The sequence below is a fragment of the Netta rufina genome, assembly GCF_964035555.1.
Source record: "Netta rufina genome assembly, chromosome: 2".
In the NCBI taxonomy this organism is placed as follows: Eukaryota; Metazoa; Chordata; class Aves; order Anseriformes; family Anatidae; genus Netta; species Netta rufina.
Window position 1 is genome coordinate 47,980,653 of NC_140124.1, and position 19,524 is coordinate 48,000,176.

Here is a 19,524-nt window from a genome sequence, read left to right on the forward strand (position 1 = left end):
AGTTGGAACAATAACTGATTAAAATGGAAAATCTATATTATAAACACATATACTGACATTCCAGATTACCAAGTATAATACAGATGTGATTTTACTCTTCTCACATACAAAAATTAAAAACTACAGACCAGAAATTATTCCAGTGGACTTACACTGGTGTGAAAGTGATCTGAAATATGAACTGGCCTCAGCGTATCTTCATACAGAATGCACACAATATAATTTTTGTGATATAGATTTTATGTAATTTGGAGTACTCAGAAGGGAAAAAAAATCATTTGCCCTGAGATATTACTTTCAGGAACAGAGGACAGATGTCTAGTTGCTGAAGCAGACTTGTAAAAAAATTAATCACTTGCCTCATGCAGGTTAGCAGCATTTGGCAGGTAGGTTAGTACAGCCCATAATGAAGCATCTGGCTTTTGGTAAGGCTGCATTTTAATTTTAACTGTGTTTCATTTCAGCTTTTGGGCCCATGTACACGTGCAATAACCTGACAAGTCTGGAGCAGATTTGCTGCTTGGTAACACTGGTGTAGAGCTTCTAAATTGTAACCAAAACTGCAGTCAACTGAGTCAAGTAGTAACTGTGGTTTATGTCCAGACCAGTGCCTGAGGTATCTGCTGAACCTCCCTATAAAATCATTTTAAACCCAGTCCTCAGCCTCTTACCCATTCACACTTGTATTTTCTTAAAAGCAGCCAAATTAACTAAGTTTAGTAACTCCTAAGCATATGCTTGAATTAAGTACACTATGCTTAGTGTAGGACACTTACCAGGAGTGCCCCAATACTGCTTTGAATATTTTTGTTTGTTTGGTAATTTGAGGCCTGGTCATTTGAGGCAATTAAAAGATCTACCCATGTTGTATTCTTCCTTAGAAAAGCAGGTACCTACTTGTAGCACTACTGATAACCTCTTCTGGCTAACCAGATATGTTTGCAGCTCCTTCTCAGACTCTGGTAAATTAGGACAGAGCATATGACGCTCATATGAATATGAACTATGAATATGAATGAGAATATGAAGCTCAGAGAAGTCTTTCCTAATTTTGTGACTCTTATCACTTCTATGTGCTCACCCTGACACATGCATTTTCAGTGGAAGGGTGCCTACTACCACAAATATACTAGGGAAAATTAAAAAAAAAAAAAAAAAAAAAAAGGAAAACAACAAAAAACACCAATTGTCCTTGTGAGAGAGTAATCACTATGCAGATGCAGGGACCATTTGTTAACATGAATAGCTCAGGCATTTGAATAATGTTCCCAAAAGACAAAGATCTATTAGAGCACGAATTAAGCAATGGCTAATTTTGTTTTTATATTATAACCATATTTGAAGCTTTCAAATACACCAAAACCCTCAAGAATTTCACTGGCTGCTATTTTTCTCTTCTTGTATAATTTAAGCTGAACCATTTCTTTCTAATACTTTTTTTAAAGGAAATATTAAGAAGAATAGATCACAATAGAGGTTCCTGTCTTTAGCACATCTCAGCACAAAGAAAGGAACTGGGAACACGTAGCTCTGCAAGGGAACTTGCAGGAGTTTCACCAGCAGTATGACAAATGCCTTAGCCCAGCTGCTGCAGCTTGTGCAGGTACTTTCCTAGTGTACTGCTGCAAAGAAATTGCTTATGTCAACCACTGATTATATTCACTTTTTTTTTTTGTTTCCATCTTCATTGAACACTACCCACTGACAGATACTACCAGGCTGACAAAACACTTGCACTTCATTTCCTTAGGTAGAAAATAACAGGGAGGGGTAGGGGGCAGATTTATTTATTTATTTATATATTTTACATTTTGCTTTAGACCAGAACACTTTAGAGAACTGGAGATGGCAACTTCTAGAAAGAAAATTCAGAGACAGAGCAAGAGACATGGCATTGGCAACTTTTAGCAGAGGTGATGCAATATCAAGTAGGTGAGAAGAATGGGTGGAAAGGACAAGAAAAGCACAGCACTCAGTCCAGGATGAGTCCTGGTTCCTCCCTGGAGAGCAGCAATACACCTTTTTGAGGTACACTTCCAAAATAATGATGAATCACCCTTTCAGAAAACATTCAGAAAAAAACTCCTGTACACTGCTATCAATTCACTGAGTGAAATGATGCACCATGAGACCTGAATGAGGTGTCAGAAAAGAAAGACTACTATTTTAATGCTCCCATTTTCCTTGGCTTTACAAAGACTTCTATTACATTCTTTCTAGACATTCAGGGGGTACGTACATCTCATCACCAAAACCAGCCAAACAAGGGAAGCAGATAGGATGGTTCTGTGATGGTTGTGTGGAGATAAAAATAACTCCTCTGCCTCCTTGCTAAATCTAAACGTGATGGAAAATAACCACTCAGCTGTGTAAAAGAGGTACCACAAAAGAACAACGGTATGGTTTGCATTTTATCAGTTGCTGCCAGAGGACAGCTAGACAACAGCCCATGGAGCAAGAGCAATGCCGCCAAACTCCTTGTCACAGAGGATGAGGCAGAAAGGAAACTGGAAGAGGCCAAGAATAAGAAAGCTGGGAGATGATACCCTCCTCCTTCCAGAGGGAACGGTCAGTGAGGCTGAAATGAAGGCAAACCTAGGAAGCTGTGCTGAATCCTAACGGCTGGAAAGACTGATTAAATATCATGTCGTCCTAACAGATGGGACATGTTCTGCAGTGTCAGTCAGGCTGAGCATGGACGAGGTATTGTTTTTAAAGGAGTGCAGAATGCATCCCCTTGAGTGCTGGTTGGTGGAAGTTTAGTTTTTCACTTGGAAAGGGCTGTTGCTCCAAACAGCAGAGGCAAATCCCCAAGACCACTCATAAATCAGAGCTGAAGTTGCATTTTCAGGGTCATGAAATCCTCACTGGCTGACAGAAACACACTTCCCAGAGTGGCTCCTGTCTGGACTTGGCCTTTCCTAGACAGCCATATAGGCTACCTATATGGCTGTACTTGTGGAGTTACTCTGTGGGACCAACTTTATATGAAACACTGAAAAAGAGTAATTCCCTCCTTCCCCAAATAAGATCTTCTAATGATGAAATGCCATGATAAAAAACTTTAAATGGGCTTTCTTCCATTCATTGGATTTATAGAAGTAATAGCAGCCTTAAAACATCTGTCAAATCATTCTACTTTTCAGTTTTGATTATCTGTCTGCTAGTTTGAGGTTAGTTTTAACTATACACATCCAAGAAGTGAGAAAGTCGTTCAGTTTAGATTTATTCTTAAGAAGTACTGGCTGTCTAAAATAAGGCTATAAAAGGTAGGCTCCCTGTCTGGTTCATTGTATGGTTACATGGGTTTGTGCTATTAATTGCAACCTGGCTAACAGGTACTTGCTAGTGTCTTTATATTCTCACCGTACGAAAGCATTATATTTCCATCTGGATAAAAGGGTGATGCTGTCTTTTAGAAAGAAGCTAAAAAAAGCACAGAGAGGAAGTCCACTGTGGCATGGTAAATTGAATCATTGCTTACTAACATGAACATGGTCTCTTTTCTGCTCTGACAGATCAAGAGTGGTAAGGGGAAAATGATTAACATTACTTTTTCCACGTCTAGTCCTCTTGGTCAGGTGTCAGACATCCATGAGCTGGACACACCACTTCTTTCTTAGGCTCCCTTGACTCACCCAGCAATGGTGGCAACCCTGTCTTTCATACCAAACTCACAGGATTCAGGGTTCCCTACCAAGAAAAGTATTTGCACACACACTCCGGTTACATGAGACCTCCAGTACTATGTGCTTAAAAATTAACCACAAGCTTGCTCTAGCTGCACTCTGTCACAGCACTGCTGTGAAGGACTTGCCCTGCTCTGCCTGGAAGAGCCTTTCTCTCAGGTTCCTCATCCCTTCATCTCCTTCCTGTCATCAGCTGTGAACACCTCTTTCCAGTCTTTTCCTTTAGCTCTGAATTTCTCTCTTCTTCCCATATTGCTGTTTAACCTGTGAAGCTCTATTACCTCATGTTGTCAATCATTTGTGAAGCAGTGTGCATGAGAAGTGCTATGTGAGACTGTGAAGTCCAACCCTAACATCTCCATTTGAATGCGTTTGCATTCTGGATTGACTGCTGCCCCCTGAACTTACAATGGTTTGATATTCCCTAAGGGGTTCAAAAAAGGTATTCACAGCTCTTGAGTCCTGAAGCTGAAAGGATTTAGGTACTAGTGGTGGCCAGTGCCTGGACTCTGACTACTTCAGTTCAGTATCCGAAAGCAACAAAACCAAATGACTCAAGGGAAGCAAACAATAATGTATTCCATGTGTTAGTGGGGTGCACAAATAGGACTGAGCCATGTTGGTGCCTAATCATAGTGATGCGGAGATGTACAGCAATAACAAGTGAGCAATTGCTTCTGATAAGAGTTGAAGACCTGTTAGATATCTGTAGATATAAAAATCCCAATGTATGCCTCAGGGCCTTTGAAAAATGCACCCAAAGCACCTAACTGAGATATTCTTGAGAAATGAAACAATCCAGCTGTTTTGTACAGGTCTCCTGGCACAGACTGTGTAAATCAGCAGAAAAATCTTTTGTTTTGCCTATAAAATGAGAGAGCTCAGGCTTTTCATCGTTCACAAGCTCAGATCAAATTCTTTATTGGAGCGCAGAAGACATACATACACAGCCTATACCATCTCATTGCAAAGCATGTGATACAGTGAAAGGCAAGATGGCATTCACTGTATCTTCAATTTTATCTTTTTCAAGAAGAACACAAATCTGGGCCAATGCTGGTTTACCTAGATAACAAAAAACATACAAACACAAAACCAAACAAAAATCCTTATTTTCTTCCCTTTTTCTAACTGATTTATCTACCTCATGTTGAGACTGATCTTGGAGAAAATTCCTGGCATATTTTATGTCAAAAAAAATTAAACCATAATCATGACTTTTGAATATGCTTACTTGACTATTCTGTGCAAGTGAGTATTTTCTTTCACACTTTAGTCCAGTCTTCTATGGGAGTAATTCATATGCTTTAATTAAACATGCTTGAGTACTTGGATTTTATCTCACAGATACACCACGCCCTGCCTGTAAAACTTCCATCTCAAGCAGCCGAAGTACTTGACTTATTCCACAGATAAGTTATTAATTAGGATAACTATAGACCCTATATTTATAATCTGGTGCCATCACTCCCCTGAGATCCCAAACTTTTACCTGCAGATCGCTTACCTGCAGCTGAAACAGCCATCTTTGGCTGGAGCATAACCCCTATCTTATGCAACCACTCATAGCCATTTTTAAAATGAACATCATGAGAAAGATTGAAATGGAGGATACTTTTAGGATGTTCTGAATGTAAACCCCTTGACTTAAGCTCACCCCACTTAAAGTACAACTCTAGCTATTTAACTTTTCTCTTTGTGGGTTTCCTGTACTACCCATTCATTGCATCCCACTCTATTCAGAGCAATCCTCATCCCAACCATGTATTCTTGCACATGCTTCGGTGCCAGCACAATGCTACCAGGCCTGATTTCACTCCCCAGCATGGTCTGAGCCCCAGGCGTCTGCCTCACCTGGCACTGCATGCAGTTTCCTGATGCTTATGGCCAGCTGGGGCACCGGCTCAGCTCTGACTCAGAGGGGAGAGTACCCCAGTCTGAAATCATCAGAGGCAATTATAACCAGCAAAATACTTCCATGAGCCAGTGAATAAAAGCCAGTGCCAGCCGTGAGCTCACCAGCACCGCTCCCCAGCACCTCTTGTTTGCCAATGCTCTGCAGCATTTTTAGCTCCCTAGGTGTGCCGGCTCACCATACTCTCGAAACATTTAGCAATCAAGAACAGAGATATCTCAGGGCTGCCACAGCCACCAAACATTCACAAAGGCAAGGGAGAAACATGTGAGAGGCGTATATTGTGTTACAGGACTCATCGAAAACCCTTGTGAGCAACTTTACACTCTTAAACACAGAAGGGAGGGTGCAGCCATCCCACAAAAGGATACTCAAAGGAAATCCTGCTGGCTTGAAACAGGCTGGGAGGCAGCCCACAGGTGTCCCCAGTGAGCAAGCCCCCCCGGCAGCTGACGGACAGATGGTAAGAAGCAAGTGTCACCTCCCTGCAGCAGGTTGGGGCAAGACCATGCTGCCTTGGGTAGCCGTAAAAAAGTCATACGCCTGGAGGAGCCGCTAGAGCCAAGTTAAAAACTGGTTTCCAACCCCAGACTTAATGTCCAAGAGATGCCCACCCTCCTACACTGCTGATCACCTCATCCTTGCCTCAGACACCTTCTACTCCCGGACTCTTCCACCTCCTTCAGGAAGAGACAGAGCGGCAGCAAGGGAGCTTCTGCCTGGAAAACACGCCCCAGCTGCAGAGAAAGCAACCTCCTGACAATCGGCGTGTAGTTTTTGCTGGAGAACCATGCCACAAGCAGCAGATGCTTTTTAGATTTTCTCCTTCTCTGTCTCAGCATGCCCCAGAGATATGTGGAGGTATGAGTGTGAGAAAATCTTCTGTCTGGAAAGCAGGATCCAAGGGTGGGGGTGCTTCAAATGGAGAAGGCAGAAAAACACCTCTTCTGCATTTTTCTTGTGTTGAAAGAAAGGGGTAAGACCTTTGAAAAAGGCATAATTTAAGCAAGCTCCCCACAGAGCACCAACAGAGGGAAAGATCTGACTGGCTGCAAGGGTAGAAGGGAGAAGTAACACAAATGGATAGTGCAAGAGGTCAGAGCAGTTTTATGAAGGGCTTCACTAAGTCAACACAATGGAAAACACTGGAAAATACTTGAGCAAAAAGTTTGATCTAAAATCTCACACCTGAAGGTACTGCTTGCGCTTATACATGGGTATGAACTTGGAGGTTTGGGATCCTTTTTGTATGACAGTGGATTGAGTCAACCCCTTGACCCAAACACCTGCAACACCTGGAAATACATTGATTCAAAGTTGCTTTTCACAGCTTTTGTCAGCTGCAGAGTTATCAGAAGTTACTCCCTAGATTACCTCCTCCTTTATTTATTTTATATATGTATATATTTTATATTAATAATTATACTATTTTTATATATTTATATATTTTATATAAGTATTTTCTTTTTTTTTTTTTTTTTGACATTCATCCATCCAGCTGTGGTCTAAGTCAGAAGCTTTTAACTAGTTCATTGAACAGATAATTCTGGCTGGGATGACAATACTAGTATGGAGAAGCTTTTTCTGGCCCTCTTTTTTTGTTCTTTTTGGACAAAAGTATGTTCAGGTTGTAGTAAATGTACAGGAAAATACATTAATTTTTATTAGACCGGTAGAGTCAATTGACATGGCTAGGACTGACTGCTTCCTCCCTTTCCTCTAATGCCCTTCTGCAGCTTCCTCTCCTTTCCTCTCTTCTGACAGTGTTTGTGTTTGTGGAAGCAGCACACTCACTCCCTACAGGCTGGGACAGGGGATGACAGGGGAAACGTCTGGACACATTTAGTCCAATTAAATGTTGGCATCACATTCAGTCTTTCCAAAAAGCACGTAGGAAACTTTAAACGTCAGGCAGGCCACTGTGAATTGATGCCTCCCCGTTTACGTTTCCTTGCATCAAGCCACAAACAGAGTAGGTATTAATTGTCGTCAAGTGCACGGCCACAACCCCCTCTTTAATATCATTCATAAGTGTTCTGCTAAAACCTTCAGTCTTTCAGCAGATCGCTTCTGTAATCCCATGTCACTGATGAGTTTTGGCAGAGATAAAGAACGAACTCCATTTGCCGCTGACAACTCTCCCTCACTTTCCCTTTTTAGCTGTTGCAGCAGTATACAAAATCTGTAACGGCATTCCCTGCTGAATGTCGTTTCAAACTGGCATCATTCCTCCGAGCTACGTGTTTGCTAACAGGGTTTTAAGGCAAACAAACAAATGCACTCTGCACGTGTGGTCTGCACACCGCCTTGAGCCACCCAGCCTTTCAAAACACTGCTCTTCCTACAGAAATGTTTGTGGCATGAACCCAAGTATCCCGACCACAGAGGCAGCTCGTGCCTCGCTCCCACGGATGGTGCCCTGACACCTGTGGGGTCTGCTGCAGGAGGGAAGTGGAAATACCTGGGGTCTGCTGCACAGAAGGTCACAGCCCAGGCAGAATGTGCTGACACTAACTTTGGGGTGAGGAAGAAACCACCATCGAGGGACATGGACAGCTGTCTCTCTCCCATTACTTTTTAAAAACAAAACAAAACAAAACAAAAAAAAACCACATGCACAAAAAAAAAAAAAAAAGCAAACAAAAACTAAATCTCATTCTTCCTGCTCCTAAGAAAAATCCTTTAAAAACGAGTGACGCTAGTCCTATAAATTAATTAAGGGTCAGTTTGCAGTGTTATTAAATTATATGCCTTATATACAGAACTGAAGAGATTGTCGGAATTCATGAAACTACACTCAGACCTCAGATACTTTCCAAAGTGCGTAGAAGGACTTAAAGAACTAAACAGAAAAAAAAAATCAAGAAGCCTCGCTTTGAATAGCATTCACTGCAATATCCAAACCAGCGACATACTTCCACATTACTGCTATGGCTCTGCCCTCCAACATGTGTTCACAGCTTTGATTAGATCCAACCACAAGTTAAGGACTAAATGTACTGAGACATGTCCCCAGCTGATTTCAGTATAAACTGCATGTCTGGAATGCGACTTCACAGACAGGTCCATGGTCACGGCATTGCAGCTAAGCATTTCCTAAGCTGTACATTGATGCATGGACAAAGCAGATATGCATTTGTGCCATATTCACATTGATAGAACTGCTGAGAGAGTAGTCAGGAGAAGGAAAAGAAGAGAACAAATGGGTAGTGTTGCCATATTTGTAATAAAGGCTTGGTCCACCAAGTTTTTTAAAAAAAATGTACTGCACAGGCATACTTGCATGCAGTAACCTTTGTGGACATGAAAAACCTCCCATCGCTTTTCAGGTTTGGAGAATATATGGTGTTTACCACAGAGTGCCAAGACCAACAACCTGTGTGTACTTCCATTACACATTTTGGTACCTGCACAATCGGGTGGCCCCCAGCAGATGCCTTCACAGCCCCTCGGCTGCCTTCTGTCTCGTAATGAGCTCTGTGGTGGGACTTCGGCTGCACTTCAATACGCAGTTCATAAGGTCCCGAGTGAGATGGCAGCTGCCAATCAAGGGCAGGCAGGGATGGGCTATAATGGAAAGGAAAATATATTAAAAATTAACATCAAGCACACTATCACAAACCACAAGCATCCAGCACTATTACTTTAGAGACCGTGTTTCACAGTTCATCCTTCACCATCTTACATTTAAAATTTCATCAATATAGATAATGCCATGACATAAGTAATTTAGAAGGTAATGGTTATTTTATGAAGATTGAGTGTATTTGATGGCCCAGATGCTATCCAATTTGTAAACAAAATGGAAAAACGTTAAGATGCTGCTTACAAACATCTTAATATATTGATTCTTGAATCAAAAGGACAAAGGTAGGTGGAAAGATGCAGAGGAATTGCAGGGAGAGTATTTCTGTTGTGAAAGAGAATGCCCAACCAGCTCTGAAGAAGTCATATGTTTAATGAATCTAATGGATGTCAATAAATCCATTTCAGGTGTAAAGAACAAAAAACCACTTCCCAGCTTTCTTCCAAACACACAAACAAGTCACAGAGTCTCAAAGTGAAGCTGGTCTCTCCCTGGTTCACACAACATAAGAAAGCAAGATCCGAAGTCAGAACTTGGTTACAAATCCTACCAAGGATGACGCACAAGCCAGAAGAAAATCCAGCTCACTCTTCCGGCTCTGTATTGACTCAGCAATTACTGAACTATTAAGGACTCATTACTATCACAAAAGTAAGCAGGCCTGACAATATGCAATGGTGGGGAAGTGCCATTCTTAGAAACCCACTTCCAGAGTAAAACCACACTTGAAAACACTGTCAGGAGAGCTCGTCTGTAAGAAAAGCCAAGCTGGTGCTCCAGGGAAAATAAAAAATAAAAGGAAGGAACAAATATTTTTGAAACAGTGTTAGGCTTGATACAAATTTATTGACTTTAAAATTGGCACAAAAAGCTTCATAATGAAAACACTAATTTTATGCCCAGCATATATTTATTCTTTTGGTAAATTCTCCTAACCAGGGTGCCCTTCAAAAGCCATTGCAAGTAGTTAATTGGCACAGCTGAAACTCTTCCATTAGTCTTCATCAGCCTGGAGAAGAGGATCATCATGCAAGACAGCTGTCCTCAGCCCCCCTGTTGTCCATTGATGCAGGATGACCTCCACACAGGACTGCAGGGTGACCACAGTGGTGAGTATGGCACTGCTGAGTGCCCCAGGCTGGATGGCACTGCCAGCCATGGCAGGAGGCCCAGACATGACTGAGAGCAGGTGAGCAGGTTCAGGGGCTGCACAGCTCCTGCTGGAGGCTGAGTGGAGGCTGGCCATTCGAAATTTACTGCACTGGGTGCATTTATTACAAGCACGTATTCAGCTGAAAGCTGAGCGCTCCACACAGCACCATTCCAGCATGCTGGTGGTGGCTCCATGGGCATTACAGTGCTCATATCCCTCAAAGCATCCCCGCTACCTCCCACTGAGGGAGGGCCAGAGGCTTTAACCACTCGTACCCACTACTATAAGTAGCACCACAACCAAACAAAGGAAGCTAGAAAGTGCACGACTCTTCTCAGGCTGGGGTGTTATACCACATGCTTTCATTTAATTTTATTTTTAATGTTTATTCAGTATTTTATCACCAGTATATTTCACTTGAATCTGCTAGTGCACATGTGCATACATGTATACTCATGGGACTTTACATGGCGTCAAGTTTCTCTACATTATCCTTCCTCGCTGCCTATAAATTTGCCAGTTTGAGTGACTTGAGTGCCTATGGACAAGCACTGCTTGCACTACAGAAATTACCCATTTCTGTAACAAAATTTGAAGCCATGCTATAGACAGGGCACCTGACGATAAAAACACTACACCAACACAGCTCCCTGGGTTTCTATAGCACATTTATACTTTTATAAATGGTGGCTGCTTAAGCCCAGCTGATATGGACATCATCTCATAGCTAACACTTCCCATGGACTACATATGTACTACTGCAGCCTTTGGGGGCTACCAAATGGTATACTGAAGGGGAGGTATTAGCACCTCTTGCACACTCGTCAGCTATTAGACACATACCAAAAGACCCAAGAGCAGCCTAAAAACTGTAGACAATTGGCTGTTGCATGAAGCCACTTTTCTTTGCTTAGTGCATTAGGTGCACATTCTTTAGTCTGAAAAATTCTAAAAAAAAAAATAAAAAGGACAAACCGTATTTGACTAATGATGAATGACAAAGCACAGCAAAAACAGCTGTGCCTCTTCTGGTGATGATCAGCACACATTTTTAAACAGATGTTTCTGTTTTTAAGTAAATTCTCACTTGATGAATCTTTTTTTTTTTTTTTTTTTTTTCCTGAGGACACAATATCTATCACATCGTTAAAAAATTAATATTATATTAGAATGGACTACTCTAACTGGCAGCACATAGTCCACATAGTCCTTGAGTGAAGAGAGATTTTTTAAGATACATGGAACAAAGTAATAGTCCCATAACTAATTAGATTTCTTAAAAATAAAATAAACACTTTCAAATCAGCACCTGAAAATGTCAGTATAATAAAGGTGTAAAATTGATATTCTCAAATAAAACCTGAAAATAAAATACAGTTTGTTCTTAGTCTGCAATCTATAATCAAAATTCCAAAATACCACCTGCTCAATTATAAATCGACAATTAATGACAGTTTTCCTGATAAAGGAAGCAGAGTGATGCATTTAACGGTGTCATGGGTTGGGGCTGTCAGAGCTATTTCCTATGTTAGGTTATCTTCACCATGCACTTAATTTCCTGCAGCTAAACATGGTTAAAGGAAAAAGGCACCAAGCAAATAGCATAGGGGTAAAAAAAAATCTGGTTGCTGCAAACAAATCTTATCAATTTGAAAACTACTCCAACTAGTGAGCATCATGTGGAGGGCAGATGAGCTGCTCCACTAGGAAGGGGAGGGAAGGAGAAGGAAAAGACCTTTGCACAGTCTTCATATCACATATACATTAGTTCATTTCCCTCAGACTGAATTTTCCACCAACTGCAAATCTGTCCCGCTCCTTTCTACACCATAATAAATTCCACTGTATTCATTCAAAATGCTATAATGAGGGATGGTTATTTCAAGGCAGGTTCACAAAAACTGGTGTTAGACTGCAGAAAACGCACTCAATGTAACTATGTCCTACATAAATCAGATTACAAAACAGATGAATAGTGATTTATTTTGCATACACCAGATACACAATATGATTAAATCAAAAACAGATTATCCAGTCTGGCTGACTTCTGCCTTTAGCAGAAAGATTTATCAAGTTACAGGGAAAAAAAAGAAAAGATATTAAGCAGCACACTGGAATATAGACAGGGAGGAAACAAAGCCAAAAAACTTCTATTAAACTTTGCAAAGGTGTTTAAGCCCCATTTTCATAAGATTATTATGCATTCAGGAATGAAATTGCCTTTCTCTGCATAAGCTACTAGATGCCAAGGGCCACTTGAAAAAGATTTGCAAACATTTTTGTCCTTAACTAGGCTGTTGTGCAAAAGGTGTCAGAACAACTGCTGGTCTCATACGGGGACAAACCGTTCTGCTTTGCCAACTATCACAGCGTGGAGTCATCTACCAAAGATAGCTGTGTGACAGTGGCAAAAGCTGCTGCCCCACAGAGCAGAGTGGTGTGTTTCAACACCTGAAGTAAAGCAAGTGGTCGGAGGAGTGTGGCTGAGCCTCCTCCACTAACCTTATTTTTACTAAGAGTGAGTGTTCCTTCAGAAACAAAAGCGTAAGCTTGAGAAACCACAGGGCTGCTGAGGCTTTTACCAGGCTGCTAAGCTTGCCCCTGCTCCAACCCTGCACCAAATACAAATATGGTTACAATTTATTACTTATTACACATCTCATGTGAAAATGGATGCCTGTTGAAGATTCTAGGGTGTTTTTTAGAAGAGTAAGAAAACAACAAGGATCCCTGTTAGTCCACCCACTGGCTTGTGGTCTGAGAAATGCATGTGCTTTGTATTTTACCTGTGAGTTAACATGGGTAGACATTTTTTTTTAATTTCCTATCCGACAATTGAGCAATCTGTCTGTGAACTGTTAACATACACGCCGTGTCCCAACCCAGACTTGGCTGTGCTTCTCTGACATGTGGAGCAAGTAGCAACTCCACCAAGTTCATGCAGCACTTTGGAATCCCTCACGTTGAGATCTAAAAATGTGAGTTGTCGTAATGCTTACAGATAATACTCAGCACAACAGTCCTGAAAGTTAACATTCAGAGATAGATTTACATAGGAAATTTTTCATTTGTCAACTTAGAGAAAGAACAAGAAACTACTGCTGCAAGAATGGCAGGAACAAGTGGCTTGCGTCACATCTCTGCTTGTTCTGAATTTAGTATCACACAGTGCTAAAACGAGCTTGTGAAGGAAGGCTATCAATAAGAAGCTTACAGGGGCATTTGAATAACTAAAAAGCAGTCAGAAGAAAGTGCAGGGATTTAAATCAAACAAACAAACAAAACAGTTTACTGAGACAGGCTTCCTACCAGACCTCAGCATCACAGTACAGCAACCCAGCACAGTCAAAAGATTTTTAAGAGTTGTTTTTTTTTTTTTTTTTTTTTTTGCTACACAGTGGCAAAACCAACTTGTCAAGTCTGTAAATACCCCCATGCAGCATGAATACAGCAAGAAAAAGGCTGGAGATGTGGGCTCTTCCCTGTCCTCCCCCTCCGTTCCCCAATTAACAGCAGCTAGCCCCAAAGAGATGGTTACCAACACATAGCCACAAGTCCCCATTTTACCGGGTCTTGTTAAGACAGTTCAGCATTTGCTTTGTCTGAGGAACTTCCTCTGGTTTGCCATAAACAAAGAAGTTTGCCATGAATGCACAGTTCAGCAAATCTTGTATTGCCGCACTTGTGACATCTTAAGATAGCTGGGGCCCTTTTTCACCTTTAGAAACACCAATTTTGTGAGAAACTCAACTTCTCTCCAGTAGGGTTGTTCTCTGTCTTATCATCTGGACCAAAACATCTATTTAAAAACAAAAACAAAAAAACACCACCATAACAAACAAACAAAAAAAAAAAGTGCACCCAGAAGGTCCACAAAGAATGTGGAGAAAAAATGTAGCACTTTAAAAATCATGATTTTTAAAGAAAATCATGCAGTTTGGGGCCTCAGTGGATGATTTTTGTATGCTTGAGTTTAATACTGTCACAGTCACAAAAGTGGAATCCAAAAAATCCACAAAAAATAAACAAGCCCATTGATGCAGATAAAAGCCAAATGTGCTTTTGAAAGTGGTAGACAGATATCCAAACATACATTCTCTGTGTGCAAATTACAGCCTCCATATGTAAAACTACATGTTTCTCTCTGTGGTTTCAAGAACATATATGTATATTTTTGAGGCTGAAAAGGAGACTGAAGCTAAAAAAAAAAATAAACCATATAAAAAATACAGTAGAGAGCTTTTACAAACCACCTGGAACTGGGTGTCTATTCCTGGAAGCTCCTTTTCGTGTGGCAGACTTCAAACATGCCATACACCTGACCAACAAATCCAACCACTTTTCTTCCCACCTCCCCCCCAGCTACCCTACATCTAATGAAAATTAAAGTGATACAGGCTAACACACTTATTGGATGAAACTGTTATTAAAGCCGATATCAAAATAAAGTTATTTTGAGGCAACTACAAAGCATATAAAGAAGTTGTTACTTTTCAATGAGTAAGAAACTGGCTCTAGATTTCAAGTTTTGTTTGGTCAAGTAGAGTGGCATAAGAGGAAGACGTAAAAAAAGCATAAGATACTCAGAAATCTGGCATTGTCAGGAGTGCCAATCCTTTCTGCTAGAGCCAATAATGATTTGGGACGTGCTGATGAGTGGGTGAGAAACAAGATCTTAGTCTTGGAAAGTCACTAATACCATGCTGTCAGTACTGTCTCCAAATCCAAGGGCAAAAGTCAAACTCTGTACTTCCATCTTGCCTTTGACAGAGCATGGAAAAGTGATGTATAAATATCAGAGAAAAGAAAGCAACTGATTCAGCCACAGGTTGAGAAACACAGAGTATCAGCTGCCTGTACAATAAATGGCTGATGGAGTGCTTCTTCTTGTATATTGAGGTCTGGAAGAGGCACAATTCCCATTGCCACCTCATGGTTTGATCCAAAGCTTCTCATGTTCATCTCTACTTGGTCTCTCAATATCTTCTACACCAAAAGCCTTGGCCTGAGGCCACAGACAGCAGTCAAAGCACCAGGGACGAAGTCCCAGCTGCACTGGTAACCCTAAACAGCCTGCCTGCCTGGTGCCGTCCCCAGCAGCAGGGCCAGGGCCTGTCCTCCCACCCTTTGTCATGAACCTCAGTAACCATACGCTGACTCCTGCACAGGAATCAGGTCGTGTTGGTAGCCCTTGGTGGGGATCTATCAGCCAAAACCTGCTCTGAAGAGACCAGAGCTGGTGGATCTGGGATGAGCTTCCAAGCTGGTATGCCTCACATTCCTCTTAAGAAATCAGAAGAAACTTGGGGCATGAAAAGACAGTATTTCTGTTGAGCCAGGCATTACTTTCTCTACTCTTATTATACCTCTTTGTCCCAGTACTTGAAAAGCTGAAAACTGATTGAGTTTTAATTACAATAAATGAAAAACATCAATTTTAGAGATAATACAAAAACAACACTGTTTCTCTTTTAGACTAATGCCTGCCATAAAAACACAGAAAAGGAGACAGCCACACACCCAGCTCACGCTGTTGGAGCATATTCCCCAGCAGGGAAATACAGGGGAATGAAAGGTGGGGGGGTGGGGTGGGGCATCAGTGATTTTCCAAGGCACGCTTGCTTTTGATGAAAATGTAATGCATATTCAGGAAGTGACAGAGGAGGTAATCAAATATGGTTATCTCAAAATCATTATGACCGGGTAGATTTTGGAGCCTGAGTTGTTTGTTGGAACTTACCCCTAAAGCCCCAGCATTTGAAATAGAACAGATGTGTAAAATAACAGGAAAAAAATCCAGATCTGTTGTGACAAATTCTTAACCAATTTTTTTGGAAAGATTTAAAATAACATAGTTTCTGTTGCGTAGGCTGTGATCCTGTTGACGTCTGTGCTCAGTTGCCCAGCACTCTTATATACATAAAATGAGAGGTATTTTTGGTGGAAGGAAGCACGGTCAGTGTATCTGATTGGTAAAATAACTTAAAATCACATTTCGACAGTAACTTCCAACTGCCCTAGAGCACAAGTTAATGAGATCACATGGAAACATATTGCGAACCAGGAAACATATTTTATATGAGACCAAAACAGTGGAAAAAATGTTAAATACACAATGTAGTGGGGCTCTGTTTTGTACACTTCACCTTTCTTGTTTGTGTTAGCACACAGGAATGCTAGGTTGCCTTCTCACTGACTACATTAAAGTGCCTACAGGCGACTCTCTGCAACAGAAAGATAAAAATGTGTTTGGTCGAACTGTCACGTTATTGCCCGTGCAGTCTTTGGCAAAAAACAGACAAACACAAAACCAAACGTCCTGCCTCTCTGATAAATTCAGACTATTTTACACCTTTGGTGGGAGAACACAAATGGTTTTTTTTTGAATACTCAGGAAGTCTCTGATGGATTTTCTGGGTGTGGAAAGATCCCATCCCTGCGCTGAAAGACAGCAAGCGCCCATCTGTGGATGGCTCCAGCAGACACAACAGGACAGTCACATCTCCCAGCGCTGAACTGGGCCAAGGTCCTGCCAAGGAGCTGGGACAATGCAGAGAGGAGGATGGGAGAACAGTGAGGATGAGGAGGGACAGTGCTACTTGTTGTAACATGAAGTGCCATGGTCCACTGTCCAGTTTTTGTAGGAAGCAGGTAGCAGAGAAATGCTGGGTGGAGACAAATGAGACTGGCAAGGTTGAGAGCCAAGGAAGCTATTACTAACTAAAATATTGCAGCTATGTGTCCACATCTTTCATGTTGGCAAAGACAGTTGTGTTGTTAAAAGCAAGAAGCCTTATGTTCTTGGGGAGGGAAAGGAGAAGGATTGCTATCACAGTCAGGGACCGGAACAGGTCTGTGAACTTTTGGAAAGCCAAACTCTTTTTCTGCATCACATGCCACTGTATATGCAGTCTTAAGATTTCAAATTAAAGACTGTAATTGAGACCAAAAGAGAAAGCAATGCATGTAACTCAAATCCAGGCCATTTGTTCCTTTCTACTTGGAGTCCTCTTATGATAAATAAATGTGACACGTATTATCAGCTTACAAATAAGGTTTTCTTGTTTAAACATAAAAATGGTGGAGAAAGGGAGAAAAAATAAAATCATTGTCCATTGCAGACAGGAAAAGAAGACTGGTATGAAGCTTTCATATAAAGTTTCAGATTAAGTAAGTGCTGAAGTAAGTTGTAAAAGAAACATATTCCTACCCTGTTTGTATTCACTGTCTGTAAAGCACAAACATAAAGTGCCCTGTAACAGCACAATAACAGGAACATCTCATAGTCCTGCCGCAAAAACATGTTAAGACATGATGAACAACATCGATAAAACCTTGGTTTGACGGTACCCAATAGTCCTGCTGCCTGTCAAGCTTCTGAATACCCATGAATATCCTATTTTGAGACTGGCTGGACTTGGGCTTGTCCCCTGGGAAGCAGTAACCAGTTACAACCAACAGGCAGTCAACTTCTGGAGTGGCCTTTTTAACCTTTCAAAGATGTACTCATGGTCATGTCACACCAATGACAAGAGGCGGCATCACAAGAAATGTCTAAATGAAATGAGTGGATGGGCAGATTTGGCTGGCCAAACAGATATGGGAAGGGGAAGGAGGAAAAAAAAAGAATACCATACAGTAAAGATATTGCCAAGATTGTCCTCTAAGTTAGGGCTCCTTACCTCATGTAGGATGTAGGAGACAGAGACTTTGGTTTGGCCCACTGGTATGGATGCTGTGGCACAGACAGGTACTGCTCACAGAAGTTTCCTTTCCTGATGTGCTGAAAGCTGGAGAAGTCTTCTGGTGACAAATCGGCAGTTGGCGATATGGTCCCATGATCCTCGCCAGCCGGTTCGGTTTTGAGAGTCATGGATGGGGTGTGGTCAATAGCGGTCTTCCTTGACTTGATGGGAATCCCATCGTTCATATCTATCGTGCTGTCGGTGGTGAGAGCATTGATGGCAGCGACAATGGCAGAGCTCGTGTACTGGTTGGTGTTCCCCAGCCAGGTCTCGTCTGTGACACTCACCCGTGGCGAGTTTTGTGGTGAAGGTGTTGGGGAGTGATGCGGTGAGTAGGAGGTCTGCCGGCCATTGAGGCTGTACTTTCTCTTGTTACAGGGAGATGGAGGCCTGGAGTTGCGAGCCCCCAGCCAGTTCTCCTCTGTGATGCTTGTCCTGGGAGATGTAGACGGAGAGTGCCTTGGCGAATTGAGCAAAGTGCAGGCCACCATGCCACGCTGGTAGCCTTCCTCTGTGTCAGTGGTCTTCGGAGAGACACATGGGGACTGCCACGGAGAGGTCTGGGGAGAAGTGTATGGGTACGAGTAGTTGGACTCGTAGGAAGATGCTTCAGAGTTGCAGCTTCTGGAAGACAAGCTACTAGCTGGACTCAGGCAGGACGGGTCTCTGTACGCCTCGATGTTCGGTAAGTTCAAAGTGGCAGTGGAAGGTGATCGCTTTGCATTTGGGATGGCTTCCTCAACCTCATCGTGGAAAAACTGGTTGTTGTTATGATGAAGTCCCATGTAAGAGGTGATCTCAATTCTAGGGCTCTCCAGTGCTGGAGCTCCGTTAGGTCTGATGTTTGGAGGCAGGTAATACTCAGAGGCCCCACTGTCAATGTGTCCTCCATATCCAGAAGGATGATTTGTTGATGGGACAACTGAAATGACGGGATTTGATGTCTGAAGGCCATGACATGGAGTTGACAATGAGGAATGTGCCACATTTAGAGGCAAGCCAGCATTTACGTTTGAAGATGTATAATTATAGTGTTCTGGAAAACAAACAAACAAACAAAAAATAATGATATGAAGTGTTGCACATAAATACTCACTTAGCAACATACCAAGCTGGAGTGGAGGAACATGACAAAAGACACGAGAGAACAGCACTCTTTGACAACCCATCAGACAGGCATGCCGTGTTAGGGGAGAAGCTGCACGCTTGCATCCTTGAAAATCCTACTAACTGAGCAGCACAAGACAAGCTGTCTTGTGACAGGGATGTACATGGACTGAGTTTGTCTTGAGGAGACATATGTAAACCTTCAGAACCAAAAATTGAGTCTTCAAACAGGGGTGCATTAGCATTCAGAGACTGCAATGCTGCCCAAGAGATGTGCTTTTACACATGAGCCTAATTCCCTCACTGAAAAGCTGGAATATTAAAAACTA

At 41.8% G+C, this 19,524-nt stretch overlaps 1 protein-coding gene across 7 annotated transcripts in view; it reads right to left on the reverse strand.

Moving 5' to 3' along the window:
• The window catches only part of NFATC1 (nuclear factor of activated T cells 1), a 119,853-nt gene that overhangs the window by 91,141 nt on the left and 9,188 nt on the right, over positions 1-19,524 (reverse strand). For all 7 annotated transcript variants that reach the window (XM_084282826.1, XM_084282824.1, XM_084282822.1 and 4 more), the window contains exons 2-3: positions 18,026-19,124; positions 9,012-9,171 (exon numbers count right to left, since the gene is read on the reverse strand). In XM_084282826.1, coding sequence (XP_084138952.1) covers positions 9,012-9,171; positions 18,026-19,124 — 1,259 coding nt within the window. The remainder of the gene's footprint in view (positions 1-9,011; positions 9,172-18,025; positions 19,125-19,524) is intronic.